General features: G+C 41.6%; 1 protein-coding gene across 2 annotated transcripts in view; it reads left to right on the forward strand.

The window, feature by feature from the left end:
* The window catches only part of LOC132827070 (acyl-CoA dehydrogenase family member 10-like), a 60,420-nt gene extending 52,341 nt beyond the window's left edge, over positions 1-8,079 (forward strand). For both annotated transcript variants that reach the window (XM_060843519.1, XM_060843518.1), the window contains exons 19-21: positions 3,197-3,340; positions 4,366-4,443; positions 5,186-8,079. In XM_060843519.1, the coding sequence (XP_060699502.1) occupies positions 3,197-3,340; positions 4,366-4,443; positions 5,186-5,320 (357 nt within the window). In that variant the 3' untranslated portion in view covers positions 5,321-8,079. The remainder of the gene's footprint in view (positions 1-3,196; positions 3,341-4,365; positions 4,444-5,185) is intronic.
* Positions 8,080-17,243: the final 9,164 nt, after the last annotated feature.

The raw sequence follows: 17,243 nt of genomic DNA on the forward strand, positions 1-17,243 counted from the left end.
TGCATACTTTTTTTAAAAAATGAACTCCCTTTTTATAGACAAATTGCCTTCCTTAGTTGAAGGATTAGAAGAGTGGAATATTTTCTTGTATTATTTTTCTCACTTTACAAGTAAATGGATGAAGTGTGCAATTGTAGAACCTGGGATTCCAATGGCCCAGGTTTCCTTGAGGCTTCTGCACTGTCTCTGTGGTGACATGGTTGGTCTGGTTCAGCCTAGAAGTCCTTTCAGGAGCTTCAGTGGCTGTTATCATCAGCGTCAATCTGGGTTTACTTGTGGCGGCTTCAGTCAGTCTGTGACTCCCAAGTGGCTTTTCCTTCAGCATTGCAGTGTGTCCACCATGGGATTCCAGCAGTGGAGTTGGAATCTTGGGCCCAGAGCTGTGAAGTAGACTTGGTCTTAAATTCTCTTCCTATAACTTTCTTTTCTTTTATTGTATTATCATTGTTCTGGACGTTTTGCTTATTTAAATATGTTACCTGATTTTGTGCTTCCGAAGGTCGGTAATGCTGGACTTTTTATTTCTTTATTTTTCTAATTTTTTTCCTAAGAATTTTTACTTAAGAATATGTACCTAGGTACCTTATGCCGAAGATGGTGCCATAAGTTGCGACTTGTAAACTTTTCACTGTACTCAGGCGAGTACATGTGACAATAAAGCTAATCCATTCATTTGTTCACTCATTGTGAGTGCAATCTTCCATCTCATTAATCTGCAGATTTGAAGAAAGGTCCAGATCCAAGTTTTGAACTGGTCTGAGCATATACAAATGCTACCTTACCAGCTAATTGTTTCTAGTATTTCAATATATGTTTCAGATTTCCAGCATCTACATTTGTTTTTTTGCTTTTTCTTAATGTTTTGCAAAGTTAGCTTGAGTGATCCTTCCTGAAATATGACATGTGAGAAATTGGGGAATTGAAGAGTTTATTTTGGCTGACAGTGGATCTCTGGCTAATTTTGAATCTTCCTAACCCAGGTGATAATCCAAATGACACCTCTTAAACTGTGTGTGACCAACAAGCGCTGTAACAATACATTGTTTTCAGTATTGTAGCCTCACTAAATGAAAACAACAATATTGTTTTAGTATCAGTTTGAGTAAATTAATAGCGACATTGAGGGTTTGGTTAAGGAAAAGAAGGAAGCATATGTCAGATATAGACAGGATAGATCGAGTGAACCCTTAGAGTATAAAAGAAGTAGGAGTATACTTAAGAGGGAAATCAGGAGGGCAAAAAAGGGACATGAGATAGCTTTGACAGATAGGGTTAAGGAGAATCCAAAATAACTAGGGAGAGAAAGGGCCCCTCAAAGATCAGCATGGTGGCCTTTGTGTGGAGCCGTAGAATATGGGGGAGATACTAAACAAGTATTTTGCATCAGTATTTACTGTGGAGAAGGATATAGAAGATAGAACGTAGGGAAATATATGGTGACACCTTAAAAAATGTCCACATTACAGCTGGATGTCTTGAAACGCATAAAGGTGGATAAGTCCCCAGGACCATCAGGTGTACCCTAGAACTCTGTGGGAAGCTAGAGAAATGATTGCTGAGCCTCTTGCTGAGATATTTGTATCATCAATCATCACAGGTGAGGTGCCGGAAGACTGGAGGTTGGCTAACATGGTGCCAAGAAGGGTGGTAAGGACAAGTCAGGGAACAATAGACCAGTGAGCCTGACGTCGGTGGTGGACAATTTGTTGGAGGGAATCCTGAGGGACAGATGTACATGTATTTGGAAAGGCAAGGACCGATCAGGGATAGCCAACAAGGCTTTGTGCGTGGGAAATCATATGTCATAAATTTGATTGAGTTTTTTGAAGAAGTAACAAAGATATGATCTATATGGACTTCAGTAAGATATTCACAAGGTTCCCTGTGTCTAACCTGGTTAGTAAGGTTAGATCTCATGGAAAACAGGGAGAACCAACAATTTGGATACAGAACTGGCTCAAAGGTAGAAGACAGAGGGTGTGGTGGGGGAGGGTTGTTTTTCAGACTGGAGGCCAGTGACCAGTAGAGTGTCACAAGGATCGGTGCTGGGTCCTCTACTTTTTGTCATTTACATAAATGATTTGGATGCGAGCATAAGAGGTATAGTCAGTAAGTTTGCAGATGACACCAAAATTGGAGGTGTGGTGGACAGCGAAGAGGGTTACCTCAGATTACAACAGGATCTTGATCAGACGGGCCAATTGGCTGAGAAGTGGCAGATGGATTTTAATTCAGATAAATGCGAGGTGCTGCATTTTGGGAAAGCAAATCTTAGCAAGACATATACACTTAATGGTAAGGTCTTAGGGAGTGTTGCTGAATAAAGAGACCTTGAAATGCAGGTTCATAGCTCCTTGAAAGTGTTAGATAGGATAGTGAAGAAGGTGTTTGGTATGCTTTCCTTTATTGGTCAAGTATTGAGTACAGCAGTTGGGAGGTCATGTTGCGGCTGTACAGGACATTAGTTAGGTCACTGTTGGAATATTGCGTGCAATTCTGGTCTCCTTCCTATCAGAAAAATGTTGTGAAACTTGAAAGGGTTCACAAAAGATTTACAAGGAAGTTGCCAAGGTTGAAGGCTTTGAGCTATAAGGAGAGGCTGAACAGGCTGGGGCTGTATTCCCTGGAGTGTCGGAAACTGATGGGTCACCTTATAGAGGTTTACACAATTATGAGGGGCATGGATAAGATAAACAGACAAAGTTATCTTCCCTGGGGTGGGGGAGTCCAGAACTAGAGGGCATAGGTTTAGGGTGAGAGGAGAAAGATATAAAAGAGATCTAAGGGGCACCTTTTTCACACAGAGGGTGGTATGTGTATGGAATGAGCCGCTAGAGGAAGTGGTGGAGGCTGGTACAATTGCAACATTTGAAAGGCATTTGGATGGGTATATGAATAGGAAGTGTTTGGGGGGATATGGGCTGGATGCTGGCAGGTGGGACTAGATTGGGTTGGGATATCTGGTCAGCTTGGATGGGTTGGACCGAAGAATCTGTTTCCATGCTGTACACCTCTATGACTCTATCAATATATCTCGAGGCTCAATTGTACAACTAAGCAAACCACAAAGACAAAAAGCTCAGACATCTCCCTGGCCTTAATCGTCAGGCGTACATAATCTGCAATATTATAAAGGGGTGTTAGAATGTAATGTGGGATCTAATTCACTTTTCCATTTCCCACTCATTGCATGTAGGTAAAAACACGAGTGGCTTTTGGAAGACCATTAGCTGAACAGGGCACTATCATGGCAGACATTGCTAACTCCCGGATAGAGATTGAACAGGCACGGCTGCTTGTGCTGAAAGCTGCCCACCTTATGGATACAGTGAGTGGCAAGGTAAATATTCTGGTAAACTTCCAATGCTCCTGGTACCATCAAATCAGACTGCTACAGGACTTTTGTGAAATTGTACAAGCATTGTGATGTGAAACTGACATAACTAATGTCATTGTGTGAAGTATGCTTACTATTCTGGTGAAATTCTCTTGCTATATCCATTTTGTTTTGTACTGAGCAAGCCTATCATCTATGATTGGAAACATCTATGACACATTCAGGTTTTCAAGATGGCCACTTTCAATTTTGCATAGCAACATGAGAGAGTATGCTTGGTGCCACATACATGCGGTTTCAACATCAAGGGCACTCACTTCATCTCTGGAACTAAGCTCTTTCATCTGTGTTATAACAAAGGCTGTAATGAGGTCAGGAGTTGAATGGCCCCAAAAACAGTGAGCAGGTTATTGCTTGAAAGCACTGTTGATACCTTCCATCACTTGTGCAGACTGTGCAGGATTACTGCCAATCACACTGATGCTGTACATGCAGTATACAACCTCAGTTATGCCTTAAAAAAAATTTATCTGAATATAAGATCCTCTTTTCCTTTGGGTGTGGAGTGTTGACTCTTGCTGGGTTGTGCATTGTCACTAGAATTGTACTCTTTTGGTTTATAATTTCTGACTGGTATCAGCTTCAGTCATTCCCAGTCTTTGTTCCAGACATTAGTGAGCAATGTCACATAGATCTAATACATGATGTGATATATTACTAAATAGTATGATGCTTACATCATTATAAGAGAGCATTACCTCCAACTGACTGTCAGTCATGCCACAAGATAGCTTCTAATTTATTTTGCATCTTTGCAACAAGTAGTGATATGAGTGACCAAAGAGTCTTCTAGAACTACAAACGTGCAGCTCCCAGTTCTAGGGCTTTGCTGTTTCTTAATGCACTCCATAACTATTAACTATTAAATTAATTCTATGTTGTACTGCCTCCATTATGTATTGCATCTTTTCTCTTATCCCTGGTTCATGCTCAGTGCAGTATTTTTACTTAATCATTTGCATTTGCAGGAAGCAGCCTCTGAGATCTCGATGATTAAATTAGTGGCACCAAACATGGCTTTGCATGTCATTGATCGTGCAATCCAGGTGAGAGTAGCTAATGCCTAAATCAACAAATACATGAACTAGTAACTCTATTCAAATAACTGCCTTCTTTCACCAAAATGTAAATTACATAGCTTTTTTTCCCTGCTGATATACATTACCTGTGTAAAATCCTAAGTTATAAACGATTCCAGATAAAATACCAGAAGTGTAAAAGTGTAATACTTATTTTAAGCAGTCACTGCATCCCTATACTTGTACACAAAACTAATTACTACAATATTGTCTTCCAATAATTTTATTTTTAGACATTTGCCTGAAACTAGTATTAGTAAAAGTGATGGATCAACTTTCACCCTTCATTGTATGTTGAAGGAATTCTGTAGTTCCTGATAAACTATTCTGCATAATCATGAAGTCAGGGACCTCTGTTCCAGGATTATAGTAGTATGGTCCAAAGGCTGACCATTTAAGCTCCAGCCCCCATCTAACACACTGATCCATGAGAGTTGATTTTGTTTTTTGAAGTCATTGAATTGCTGGATAATGTGCCTACAGCATTGGTATTGGCATATTGAGAGAGGAGTAATGTTAGATGTGTCCAGCATTACATCCTCTTTAAAATGTTGCAGATATGTCAGTTTATGGGTTCCTTCTGATCACACTCTTGATGGTGCCATCTCACAGGATACCATTAGAGGTAACATTGTAGATTATTCCATGCGTTTCTAAGCATTATTTTCTAATTCAATGTTGCTGACATTTTTTTTCTGTGTTTGTTTAGGCATTTGGAGCAGCCGGGCTCAGCAGTGACTACCCATTGGCTCAGTTTTTTGGCTGGGCACGTGCACTGCGACTGGCTGATGGTCCAGATGAGGTTCATAGAGCTGTGGTTGCCAAACTCGAATTGAAACGCTGAGTCATTACAAGATACTGAACCTGGTGCCCTGATCAGTGCAACCATTTCTTTTGTTTTTAAGGTTATTTTATGTACATTGCATTCATGTTTTTGAAACAACACTATTGTCTTTGTAATGATTTTCTACACAGCCTCATCAATAACACAAACTGCCTTTGTATTTCTCCTTATTTCACAAATCATGCTTCAGTCCCTCAGCATATTATAATTGAAAGCAAGTAACCTGCAAAGAATAAACATGTACCATTCTTTCATCCAGCTGCTAGGAGTCCTTGGGGCACTGTGGAGTGTCTGGTATTAAGTGTTAGTATAGTTACTGAGCCTGAAAGTATAGATTAAAGAACTTGTTCATTTGATCTGACTGGAATTCTAGAACGCTAAGTGGACAAGTGCAGAAGTTGGTGTCCATAACAAAATAGTCCAAAACTCAGTGAACATTTTAGAAAGAGTGAAACCTAATTATTTAAATATTGGATTTTTGAAATTATAGGTTTCATCTTCTGTCTTGCAGTTTCCTCCCATCTTTTTTTTTGAAGGCACTGATCCCTTGATGATTTCAGGGGAACAACTCTGTTATCTGGCGACACGGTGGCTCAGCAGTTAGCACTGCTGCCTCACAGCGCCAGGGACCTGGGTTCAATTCCTGCCTCGGGCAACTGTCTGTGTGGAGTTTGCACATTCTGCCCATGCCTGTGTGGGTTTCCTCCAGGTGCTCCGGTTTCCTTCCACAGTCCAAAGATGTGCAGCTTAGGTGAATTGGCCATGCTAAATTGCCCATAGTGTTAGGTGTAGGGGAATGGGTCTGGGTTGCTCTTCAGAGGGTCAGTGTGGACTTGTTGGGCCAAAGGGCCTGTTTCCACACTGTAGGGAATCCACTCTAATTCAATCCAATCCAATCTAACCTCTAATAAAAATGTGAGGAAGAAATCAAGATTACTCTGATAGGGTTAGTTGAGAAGAAGTTGAGTACCAATGCTGTACTGTAAAATTTATGTAACTCGATGTAAGCTTCCCCATCTAGCCATTCTTCATATGTATGTGTAGGCCATTCAGCACAGCTCAGATTGATCACACTTCATGCATTTTCCAACAGACAACTCTCTGGCTGATTTTTTTCATCCCTAATCTAGATTTCAATATCAAATTAGTGATTAATCAACTGACCTGTTGAAGAAATCTAGTACTGTACTTGGTTGTAATCCAAATACAGCTTTGATGATATAAAGTTATAGGTTTTAAAATATTTTCAAATGCAAAAGATTTTGGAGCTAATTACACATTTCTGTATGGTGCATACGGATTACAATCAAACTAAGCTTAATTTTTGGTTGAAAATAGGTTTATGAATGATAACATGCACATAATTCCTATTGTAGGCAGATATCAAGTTTGTGGTTCATACTGTTTTTACTCTCTGTTCCTGTTTTCCTGTGCCTCCCTTTTTACTTTAGAAGACAGTGCACACACTTGGGATGGTACGGTATCTTAGTGGTTAGCACTGTTGCCTCACAGCACCAGGGACTCGGGTTTGATTCCTGTCTCAGGCGACTGTCTGTGTGGAGTTTGCACATTCTCCCTGTGTCTGCGTGGGTTTCCTCCCACAATCCAAATATGTGCAGGCCAGGTGAATTGGTCATGCTTAAATTCCCCATAGTGTGAGGTGCATTAGTCAAAGGGAAATGGGTCTGGCTGGGTTACTCTTTGGAGGGTCGGTATGGACTTGTTGGGCCAAAGGGCCTGTTTCCACACTGTAGGGAATCTAATCTAATCTTGGCTCAGAAAACACATTTGCCAAACCCCTGGCCTTCAACAGTCAATCACACTATGGAAAGAGGGACACTATTTTAGTCAAATATTTTGACATACCTTCTATCATGAGTAATTAGGTAGTAATCAGAAATGGAAATCCTTTTCTTCTCCATCTGTAACTCATCGCTAGGAAGGCAGATTGTAGTGCCCTGACCTATTGCGAGAAAGAGAGGACTGCAGATGCTGGAGATCAGAGTCAAAAAGTGTGGTGCTGGAGAAGCACAGCTGGTCAGGCTGAGGAATAGTAGAAAATTCCTAATAAAGAGCTTATGCTCGAAACGTCGACTCTCCTGCTCCTCGAATGCTGCCTGACCGGCTGTGCTTTTCCAGCACCACACTTTTTGACCCTTACCTATTGCCCCTGCTGACCCAATTGGCTTAGAATACTATCATAGCATTTATGCATAGGATGCGGCTCAGACAAATATATATGATCCTTGGCTGATATTTGTGTGTACCTCAAATAGGGATATGTGGATAACAATTAGAAGCAGATACAGAGCATTTATCCATAGGATGCGGCACAGCCAAGTGTTTATTGGTCCTTGACTGAAACTTGTGGATAAGAGGATAAGAATTACAAACGGATACCTCTTCTTCCATCTCTGTCTAAGGTAACCAGCCCCACTTGGTCCCAGTTGAGAACAGCTGAGCACAGAGAGAATGACAGCTGGGACTTTTCTTGGTTTGTGTGAATCAACACCATATTAATATCCACTAAATCAGTGAATGAATCACCTCATCACTCTATTTCCAGGTGTTTTTATAAACTGTCTGGCTTGTTGATTCTTAGATGACATGATCCGTTTTCTGTCACAAACACCAATAGCTGCTGAAGGTAAAGCCACCTCCTCATGTTTTCTAATTTTTATTTTTGTAATCAATTGGAAAGATATACATTCATTTCTGCAAGATACTTGGTTTGTAAATTGAAAGTTTATCTATTGAAATCATGGATATTAAATTTAAAACTCTTTAATTGAAGATGACTAAAATGTGATTATGGTGTTGATAATAGTAACACGTTGAATTATATTTAACACGGACGATGCTTCCCAGGTTCATAGATCAAATACAAGTTGATGCAGAGCTAGACTGTTGAAATGAATTGCAAACATCGACCTAGACTTTCTGATTGGACCATATCTCTTACACATCAAAGCTGCCAATCATTTCCAAGATGACCTTCAAAATGACTTTCCAATTTTGCAGTAACTTGCATATTAGAGGTAGCTAACAGTTGCTGCCCTGGAGTTGTGCAAATACAGCTTGAAATATTGAACATGAAGCTGCTTAAAGCGGTAACTGAAGCTTCACTTTACTTACAGGTCACATTCCTCAAATGGTATGTAGCCCTGAAATCCAGTATTCGAAACAAGGCAAATTTCAGTAATCATGGCAGACGTAATTGTTCTGTCACTTCTGTTCTTTATGCCTCAACCAAGATATTAAACGTGCAGCAGTACAAAATTATAATCGGCTGTTTGGTGTGGGAAATGGTACACTATTGGGAATACTGTTTATAAAGATGAATTTAAATGATGTTGATAAGAAAAATTAAGGGAGATTTACTTTGCCCTTAACCTGTATCTAAGTTAGCTGGTTGGTAAGTATATATTATAAAATAGCACAGAAACAGGCACATGCTGGTGTTTACACTGCCATCTTTCGACATCTAACCCCAACATTCCTTTCTCCTGAATTTGTTCATCCAGCTTTGCTAAAGTGCATTTGTGCACTCCTCAATCATTCCCTGTGGTAGAGAGTTCACATTCTTAACCACACTTAGTATTGGAGTTTTAAAAAGAATTTCCTATTAGATGTGTTGATGACTGTCTGATACTTGTGGCCCTTCCATCTGGACTCTCTCTGCCTCACCCCTCCATCAGATTTTGCTGAATCTATTAGGTCACACTTTGTCTTTTCTAAAATAAAAGATCCTCAGCTTGTTGAACTATTCTTTGAAGATAATAATCCTTTAGTTCTGGTATCATTCACCTTTAACCATCACCTCAAACACCATTCAATTCTTTACGTAATGTGGAGATCAGACTCTTCATTGTATTCCCAAGTCTGGTCTAACTAAGGTTCAATAGAAGGTAAATTTTTTTTTGTTTAATTATATTCCTCTAAAACTAAATCGCAAAGTTACTTTTAGTGATTGGCAAATCTGTAATCACTAATCCCTCTTTCTGTCTTCCATTTAGACATTTATTTCCCAAATAGAATAAAGTCTTTTTCCATCGAAAACTTATCACTTCACACAGAATTCATGAGCCATTCATATATCTACTCTGTGTACGTTTTAGTGGCTTCCTTAAAGCCATCACAGTCTTCATCTGTATTAACTACTTATCCTGATACTTGCTGGTAATCCACAAGTTGTGATGCCCAAATCCAAAAATTTTATGATCTGAAGAACATGAATGGATAAAGTATGAACAACATTCTAAAGAATATATTTTCACCTTTAGGTTTAAGTCCCAAGAAATGGCATAAAGACTAACAGAAATCTAAATTGCAGATTGTACAGGTAGTTCTTGTATAAGGTGTGTTTCAGCAGCGTGATTTGGCTATAATATCACTGAAGAATTAGGGAATGGAATTTTCAAGAACGCTTACCTCTTCGCAATAGCACAATCATAGCAGCAATTGTTTCTAATGCTTCGTTCTGTGCATGTACCGAAGTATCCACATTGTTCTGCACATGTGCTACTGTCAGAACATGTGAGGAGTACAGTGCTCTAAATCGAGCAACTTCATCTCAAAAATTACACTAATAAATGTACATTGCTCTGCCTCTGAGACAAGAATACTCTTATATAATTCCTGCATATGCCTTTAATATTCCTGCAGGACTGCATTCCTCTTACATATACCATTTGCCTTTCTAATCTGTTCTTGGACCTACATCTCATACATGTTATGGACCAGGCCATACCTCCTCAAAACATTTCAAGAAAGTAGGCCAGATCCTAACTTTGTTCGTTGGTTTGAGCTGGTATAACACAGCTATTCCAGGAGGGATGCAGCTTGTCAAACCACTGAGTTTTAAACAAAACAGAATTTATTTACAAGATTATGAACGAATACAAACAAGAGAACAGAATACACAGAATAACTTAAACTATCCAAAATTCCAACAGATCATCCCAACTTAATGATGCTGTTCCCAACACTTGCAAAAATTCTCATAAACACTGCATGGAACAAAAGGTAAAATCAAACACGGTGACCCGGCAAGATGGCGGTGCTTCTGTAGAACTGCTGTGCTCAGCTCTGCCCAACAGCCAATGCATACTGGTGTATTTTGCCATCCCTGGCCAACGTATGTAGTGGAATTATTAGTTTAGAACCTTACAGAACATATATTTGTTAATATTTGGGAGTGGGAAGGATGCCAAAGGGAAAAGGAGTGAGCAAACAGCAGCAGGGAGGACACTTCCTTGCAGCACCAGGCATACCAGAGACAGCAGCAACAGCAACTTCTCCTGAGCCCACCGGGGACCAGAGGGACTCACAAGAATTGGTTGCGGCAATGGAGAGACTTACCTTGAAAGTTGGGGCTGCGATTGAGGACATCCGTGGGGAGATTTGTGCCCAGGTCCACTCTATCGCACCCATGCTGCAGAAATATGAGCAGGAGATCCAGGGCCACTGGGAGCAGCTGGAGGAAGTGGAGGGTCAAACTAAGGCCTCAGGAGCTGCGATTGAGTCTTTATCCAGTCAGATCCAGGTGCTGGAGCGAGAGGTGCGGGCCTTGCGAGACCATATCGATGACCTCGAAAATTGAGATTGGAGGATAAATTTCCGAATTGGCGAACTACCTAAAGGTGAGGAAGATGAGCAGCCAGTCAGCTTCTTCACAGAGTCCAGCAGGCTGCAGATTGGAAATGATTATCGAGTTACAGTGCATAGGTCAGGGCTGGTGCAGCACCCCTACCCAGTCCTAGTGCACTTCCACTCATATAAGGACAAGCCAAAAGTAGTAGAAGCCTCTTGATTACTGGGAAAAGATTCATAGGCACTGCTGTACAAGGGGTCAAAAGACATGTTTTTCCAGGATTTTTCGGCAGCTTTAATTCGAAAGAGGAAGTCCTTCAATGAAGTTAAAAAGAAGCTCAGGAACCTGGGCATCCAGTACTCCATGAGATACCCCGTAGTGCTCCATTTCAGCCACGAGGACTCAGTTTATAGATTTGACTCAGCGGATAAAGCTAAAACCTTTGTAGACACTTTAAAATAGATGGACTGGCCTGAAGAATATGGTTAATGTTTGTTCTCTTTTCCTTCTTTCCCCATGTTTTCCCTTTTTTTATTCCTTTCTTTCTCCCTAATAATTTCTTTTTTTGGAAAGGGAGAGAAAAAACTTGGAATAAGTTGTTCCTAATTTTTTTTAATAACTGGATTTTCTGATGGGAAATTTTGTGGATGTTCTTTGTTGTCTCCCCCTTCTTTTTGTTTGTTCTGTTTCTCTTTTCATAACAAGTAAGCATGACATGAAGCCAGGCATGGTTGGAGTGCTCATCTTGACTTTGTCTTTTTTCTGTTGATTTAAGGATCATCTTGTTTTTTTTCTGGCCTAAGGCTGGGGTACAGTCTGGGTTTGAAGGAGCTGTGAAGGAGGGGATGGGTGAGTTAGTGCCCCCTATGGGCAGGGGGAAGAGTCTTCCATTCAAGGTTTTATCGTTGGTTTTCTTTGAAGTTTTTTGGTAATAATAGTTTTTATAGTCATGATAGAGTAGTTTTTGTAAATATAATTCTTTGACTCTTTATTTACTTGTGCCCGGCGCTTTGTAAGTAAGGTTCTCCCTCCCAGGGGTTCAGGGTGTCTGAAAGAGGATATGGCTAAGTGTCTTATTAAATAGTGCACCTGGAACATTAAGGAAAGTCATTTGCCTGTTAAAAGGAAAAAAGTGCTTTCTAGCCTTAAGAGGGAAAGAGTTAATATTGTTTTGTTGCAGGAAACCCATCTTGATGATGGGGGACACCTGAAATTACAACAGGGGGGTTATGACCCGATATTCTTTTCATCCTTTACTACTAAAATTGGGAGAGTGGTGGTACTTATCCAGAAAAATCTTTCATTAACATTATTAGAGCAGGTGAAAGATAAGCAGGGACGGTTTGTGATACTTAAAGCCCTGATACATGGGGAGGAATATGGCATTTTAAATGTCTACTGTCCTCCAGCGCATCCCCTCAAATTTTTGAATAGTGCTCTCTCTAAGCTGATTGCTTTTGGAACACGGCACACTTTTATAGGGGGGGGGATTTTAATTGTTTGGATCCGACAGCGGACAGGATGCCTTATGGGCTCCCAACCATTTCTTCACAGGCCAAGCAGGTGGTTGACTTATGCGAGGAGTTAGGACTGGTGGACATTTGGAGATGTCTTCACCCTACCGGCAGGGACTTCACCTTTTTTTCAACCCACATAAATGTCACACAAAAATTGATCTTTTTCTGGCTCCCTCGGCCTTTCTGGATTCGATTATGGATTGTAAAATTGGGAATGTAGCTATCTCAATTCACACAGCAGTGTATTTGGAGGTTAAGGCCAGGAGTGAAGGGCTAGGTTTGCAGCACTGGCGTTTGGACCCTTTTCTCCTTAAGGATTCCAAATTTGTGGAATACTTTTTGAAGGAGTTTCAGGAATTCCTGACTATCAACTCAGGTGTGGCTAGTAGTCCGTCCATGCTATGGGAGACTGCTAAGGCCTTTGCTAGGGGATTAGCTATTTCCTATTCGGCTAGCCAGAAATGACAGAAGGAGGAACAGCAGCGTCTACTTGAGATGCGGTTGAAAGCCGCGAAGGAGGCACATTTTGCGCGGCATTTGGTGACTAAGCTACAGCAGATCATGGCCCTCTGGGCTGCCTTGAATTCAATACTGACACAAAATGCAAAGAAAAAACTTGCTTTTGCAAGACAAAGTCTGTTCGAATATGGGATAGGCCAGGGAAGTATTTAGCGTACCTGACTAGGAAAAAGTGTGCTCCCCAATCCATTACTGCAATCAGAGACAATGCCAGGGTCCTTACATACGATGCTAAAAAGATTAATGAGGCTTTTCGGAGCTTTTACTCAGAATTGTTTCGGTCTGAAGGTTGCGAGGACAGGAAGGCTAAAACGGAGGCCGTTTTTTAGAACCTGGACCTCCCAGGGGTAACCTTGGCACAGGTCTCTCTCCTTAATGTCCCCTTGACAGTTCAGGAAGTACAGGAGGCAACTAAGCAACTTCAGAGTGGGAAAAGCGCCTGGCCCTGATGGTCTTCCAGGTGAGTTTTATAAGGAGTTTATACGGATTCTGTCAGGGCCGATGTTGGAGATGTACAATCACTCTTATATGTATGAATGTCCACCACCATCTTTGAGAGAAGCTAATATTTCCTTAATTCCTAAGAAGGGGAAGATTTCTGAGGATTGTGCCTCATACAGGCCCATCTCTCTATTAAATTCAGATTTCAAGATTCTGTCCAAGATCCTGGCGTTGAGATTGGAAAAGATGTTGCCCCATATTGTTAAAGAGGACCAGACAGGCTTTATAAGGGGCCATAGGTCCTCTAATAATATTAGAAGGTTGCTGAATATGGTCCATTTTGTCAGCAACGATCGATTCAGGGGTTGGTGATTTCCTTAGATGCAGAGAAAGCATTTGACCGGGTGGAATAGCCGTATCTTTTTTATGTCATAGAGGTGTACAGCATGGAAACAGACCCTTCAGTCCAACCCTTTGGGTTGGGTGGAATCTTTGCTAGGTAGGTGGAGGTTTTATATCGCCACCCTCTGGCCATGGTCATCATCAACAGGGTAAAGTCTGAATTTTAAGATTGGTAGGGGTAGTCGGCCCCCTCTCACCGTTGTTGTTTACGTTGGTGATAGAGCCACTGGCAGAGGCCATTCATCAGAACATCCAAAGAACTGCTCCGGAAGTGGGATTGAGGGCACACACACTGTATGCAGATGATGTCCTGTTTTTATTGAACCCGATGACTTCCGTACCCTATTTGATAAAATGTATCAATTAATTTCGGGCTATTTCAGGATATAAGATTAACTGCAAAATCGGAGGCTATGCCTTTGGGGGATGTTAAAGGTGTGCCAGAAGTTGAAGATGGATCTAAGTTCCCTTTTAAGTGGTCATGGGCAGGGTTTTGATAACTAGGCATTTGTATTACCCCCAAGTTTGATCTGTTATTTCGGACAAACTTTGCTCACTTGCTCAACAATATTAGGCGAGATCTCCAGCGATGGGAGGCTCTTCAAATTTCATGACAGAGCCGAATATCTCTCATTAACATGAATGTCCTTCCTCGTTTGCTTTATGCCATGCATATGATCCCTATAATGCTACCCAAATCAACGCTGTGGAAGGTTATGGGATGGTTTGATTCCTTTGTCTGGCATCGTGGGCTGCCCCTCATCAAACTTACTAAATTGCAGTTGCCTCAGTGAGGGGGAGGAGTTGATTTCCCAGACATCAGGCAGTATCAGTTGAGTTTCTGCTGTTCTTTGTCTGCGATTGGGTAGGTAATGATCCAGACTCAATATGGCTAGATATTGAGAGCTCCCAGGCAAAGTGCCCTCTTACTAACTTGGATAAGATGAGGTCAGTTATGGACCTAACTCACTCTGAGAGTGAGGGTTGCTTATCCAAGACTTCACCACTTACACCTATAGTTGGCATGCCAGGTTCCAATCAGGGATGATGAACTCAGGATTCAAACTATGGGCAGTGAGAGGAGCTTTTAGTTTAGGAGTCTTGTTTGAAGGGGAGGTTATTATGTCTTTTGAGCAACTGAGTTGCAAATACAGGTTACCCAGCAGAGATCTTTTCCATTTTTTTCAGGTTAGGGATTTCATCCAGAAGAAGACTATCCTTCTCACTAAGCTCTATAAGCCCAATACAGAGAGGTTGTTACTACGCTCCACAAGCACCCTGTTGGTTAGTGCCCTCTATCGCCTGCTGGGTGGCAGGGCCTGGCATGATATTAACCAGTTATGTGATGTCTGGGAGGAAATGCTAGGAGTGGAGATCTCTTCTGAAACATGGGAGAACATGTGGGAGAATGCTGAAAATATCTCAATCTGTAACAGGACATGCGCATACGCAGTTAAATGTTCTGCACAAGGTTCATCTGGCACCAGACCATCTGGTGAAATGTGCCCCAAATGGAAAATAAGTGTAGGTACTCTTACCCATTGCTTCTGGACATGCCACATGCTCCATGTTTATTGGAGCGCTGTGGCAGGAGAGATAGGGAGGGTATTGAGGACTGAAGTCAACATAGACCTGATATCTCTCCTCTTAGGTCTGCCAAATTTACCATCTTTAGACGGGCATGGGAAGAAACTAATATTCTTGTATACTGTGCCTGGAAGAATATTCTGATGAACTGGGTGTCTGAGAACCCGCAGGGCTTGCTGGGATGGCAGAAATTAATTGTGGAGCACATTCCCAATGACATTTTTACAAACATGGTGCACCACACAACAGATTATTTTTATAAGACATGGCAGTCCTACTTGAGTTATTTAGGTATAGATTTGTCAGCTATCTTAACTAGGGCATTTGTTTAACCGGGATGGTTAGGTTTGTCAAGCCCTGGGCCCTGGAGGGTAAATATACAATGCTCCTGTTCCTTTGGTTGGGAGCTTTATAGAACATAGAACATAGAAGGATACAGCGCAGTACAGGCCCTTCGGCCCTCGATGTTGCGCCGACCGAATCCTACCTAACCTATACTAGCCCAATAACTTCCAAATGCCTATCCAATGCCCGCTTAAATGACCATAAAGAAGGAGAGTTCACCACTGATACGGGCAGGGCATTCCATGAACTCACAACCCGCTGTGTGAAGAATCTACCCCTAACATCTGTCCTATACCTACCACCCCTTAATTTAAAGCTATGTCCCCTAGTAACACCTGACTCCATTAGCGGTAAAAGGTTCTTAGTATCTACCCTATCTAAACCCCTAATCATCTTATACACTTCTATCAGATCTCCCCTAAACCTTCTCTTCTCCAATGAGAACAGCCCCAAGTGCCTCAGCCTTTCCTCATAAGATTTTCCTACCATTCCAGGCAACATCCTGGTAAACCTCCTCTGCACTCGTTCTAAAGCTTCCACATCCTTCCTATAGTATGGCGACCAAAACTGCACACAATACTCCAGATGAGGCCTCACCAGAGTCTTATACAACTGCAACATGACCTCTGGACTCCGGAACTCAATTCCTCTGCCAATAAAGCCCAGTACACCATATGCCTTCCTCACAGCACTATTTACCTGGGTAGCAACTTTCAGAGATCTGTGTACATGGACACCAAGATCCCTCTGCTCATCCACACTACCAAGTAGCCTACCATTAGCCCAGTAATCCATCATCTTGTTATTCCTACCAAAGTGAACGACTTCGCACTTAGCTACATTGAATTCCATTTGCCACATTTCCGCCCAGCTCTGCAACTTATCTATATCCCGCTGTAACCTACCACTTCCTTCCTCACTATCCACAACTCCACCGACTTTTGTGTCATCCGCAAACTTGCTTACCCAGCTTTCAAGTCCTTCCTCTAGATCATTTATAAAGATAACAAAAAGCAATGGTCCCAAAACAGATCCTTGTGGTACACCGCTAGTAACTGCGCTCCAAGATGAACATAATCCATCAACTACTACCCTCTGTCTCCTTCCAGCCAGCCAATTCCTAATCCAAACCTCTAATGTATCCTCAATGCCATACCTCCGTAGTTTTAACATTAGCCTACCATGGGGAACCTTATCGAACGCCTTACTAAAATCCATATACACAACATCTACTGCTTTACCCTCATCCACTTCCTTAGTCACCTTCTCAAAGAACTCAATAAGGTTTGTGAGGCACGACCTGCCCTTCACAAAACCATGCTGGCTATCCCTGATCACGTTATTCCTACCCAGATGTTCATAAATCTTATCCCTTACCATTCTCTCTAAGACTTTGCCCACCACTGAAGTCAGACTCACTGGCCTATAGTTACTAGGGCTATCCCTACTCCCTTTCTTGAACAATGGGACCACATTCGCTATCCTCCAGTCCTCTGGTACTATTCCCGTTGACAATGAC

The sequence above is a fragment of the Hemiscyllium ocellatum genome, chromosome 24 (genome assembly GCF_020745735.1).
Source record: "Hemiscyllium ocellatum isolate sHemOce1 chromosome 24, sHemOce1.pat.X.cur, whole genome shotgun sequence".
In the NCBI taxonomy this organism is placed as follows: domain Eukaryota; kingdom Metazoa; phylum Chordata; class Chondrichthyes; order Orectolobiformes; family Hemiscylliidae; genus Hemiscyllium; species Hemiscyllium ocellatum.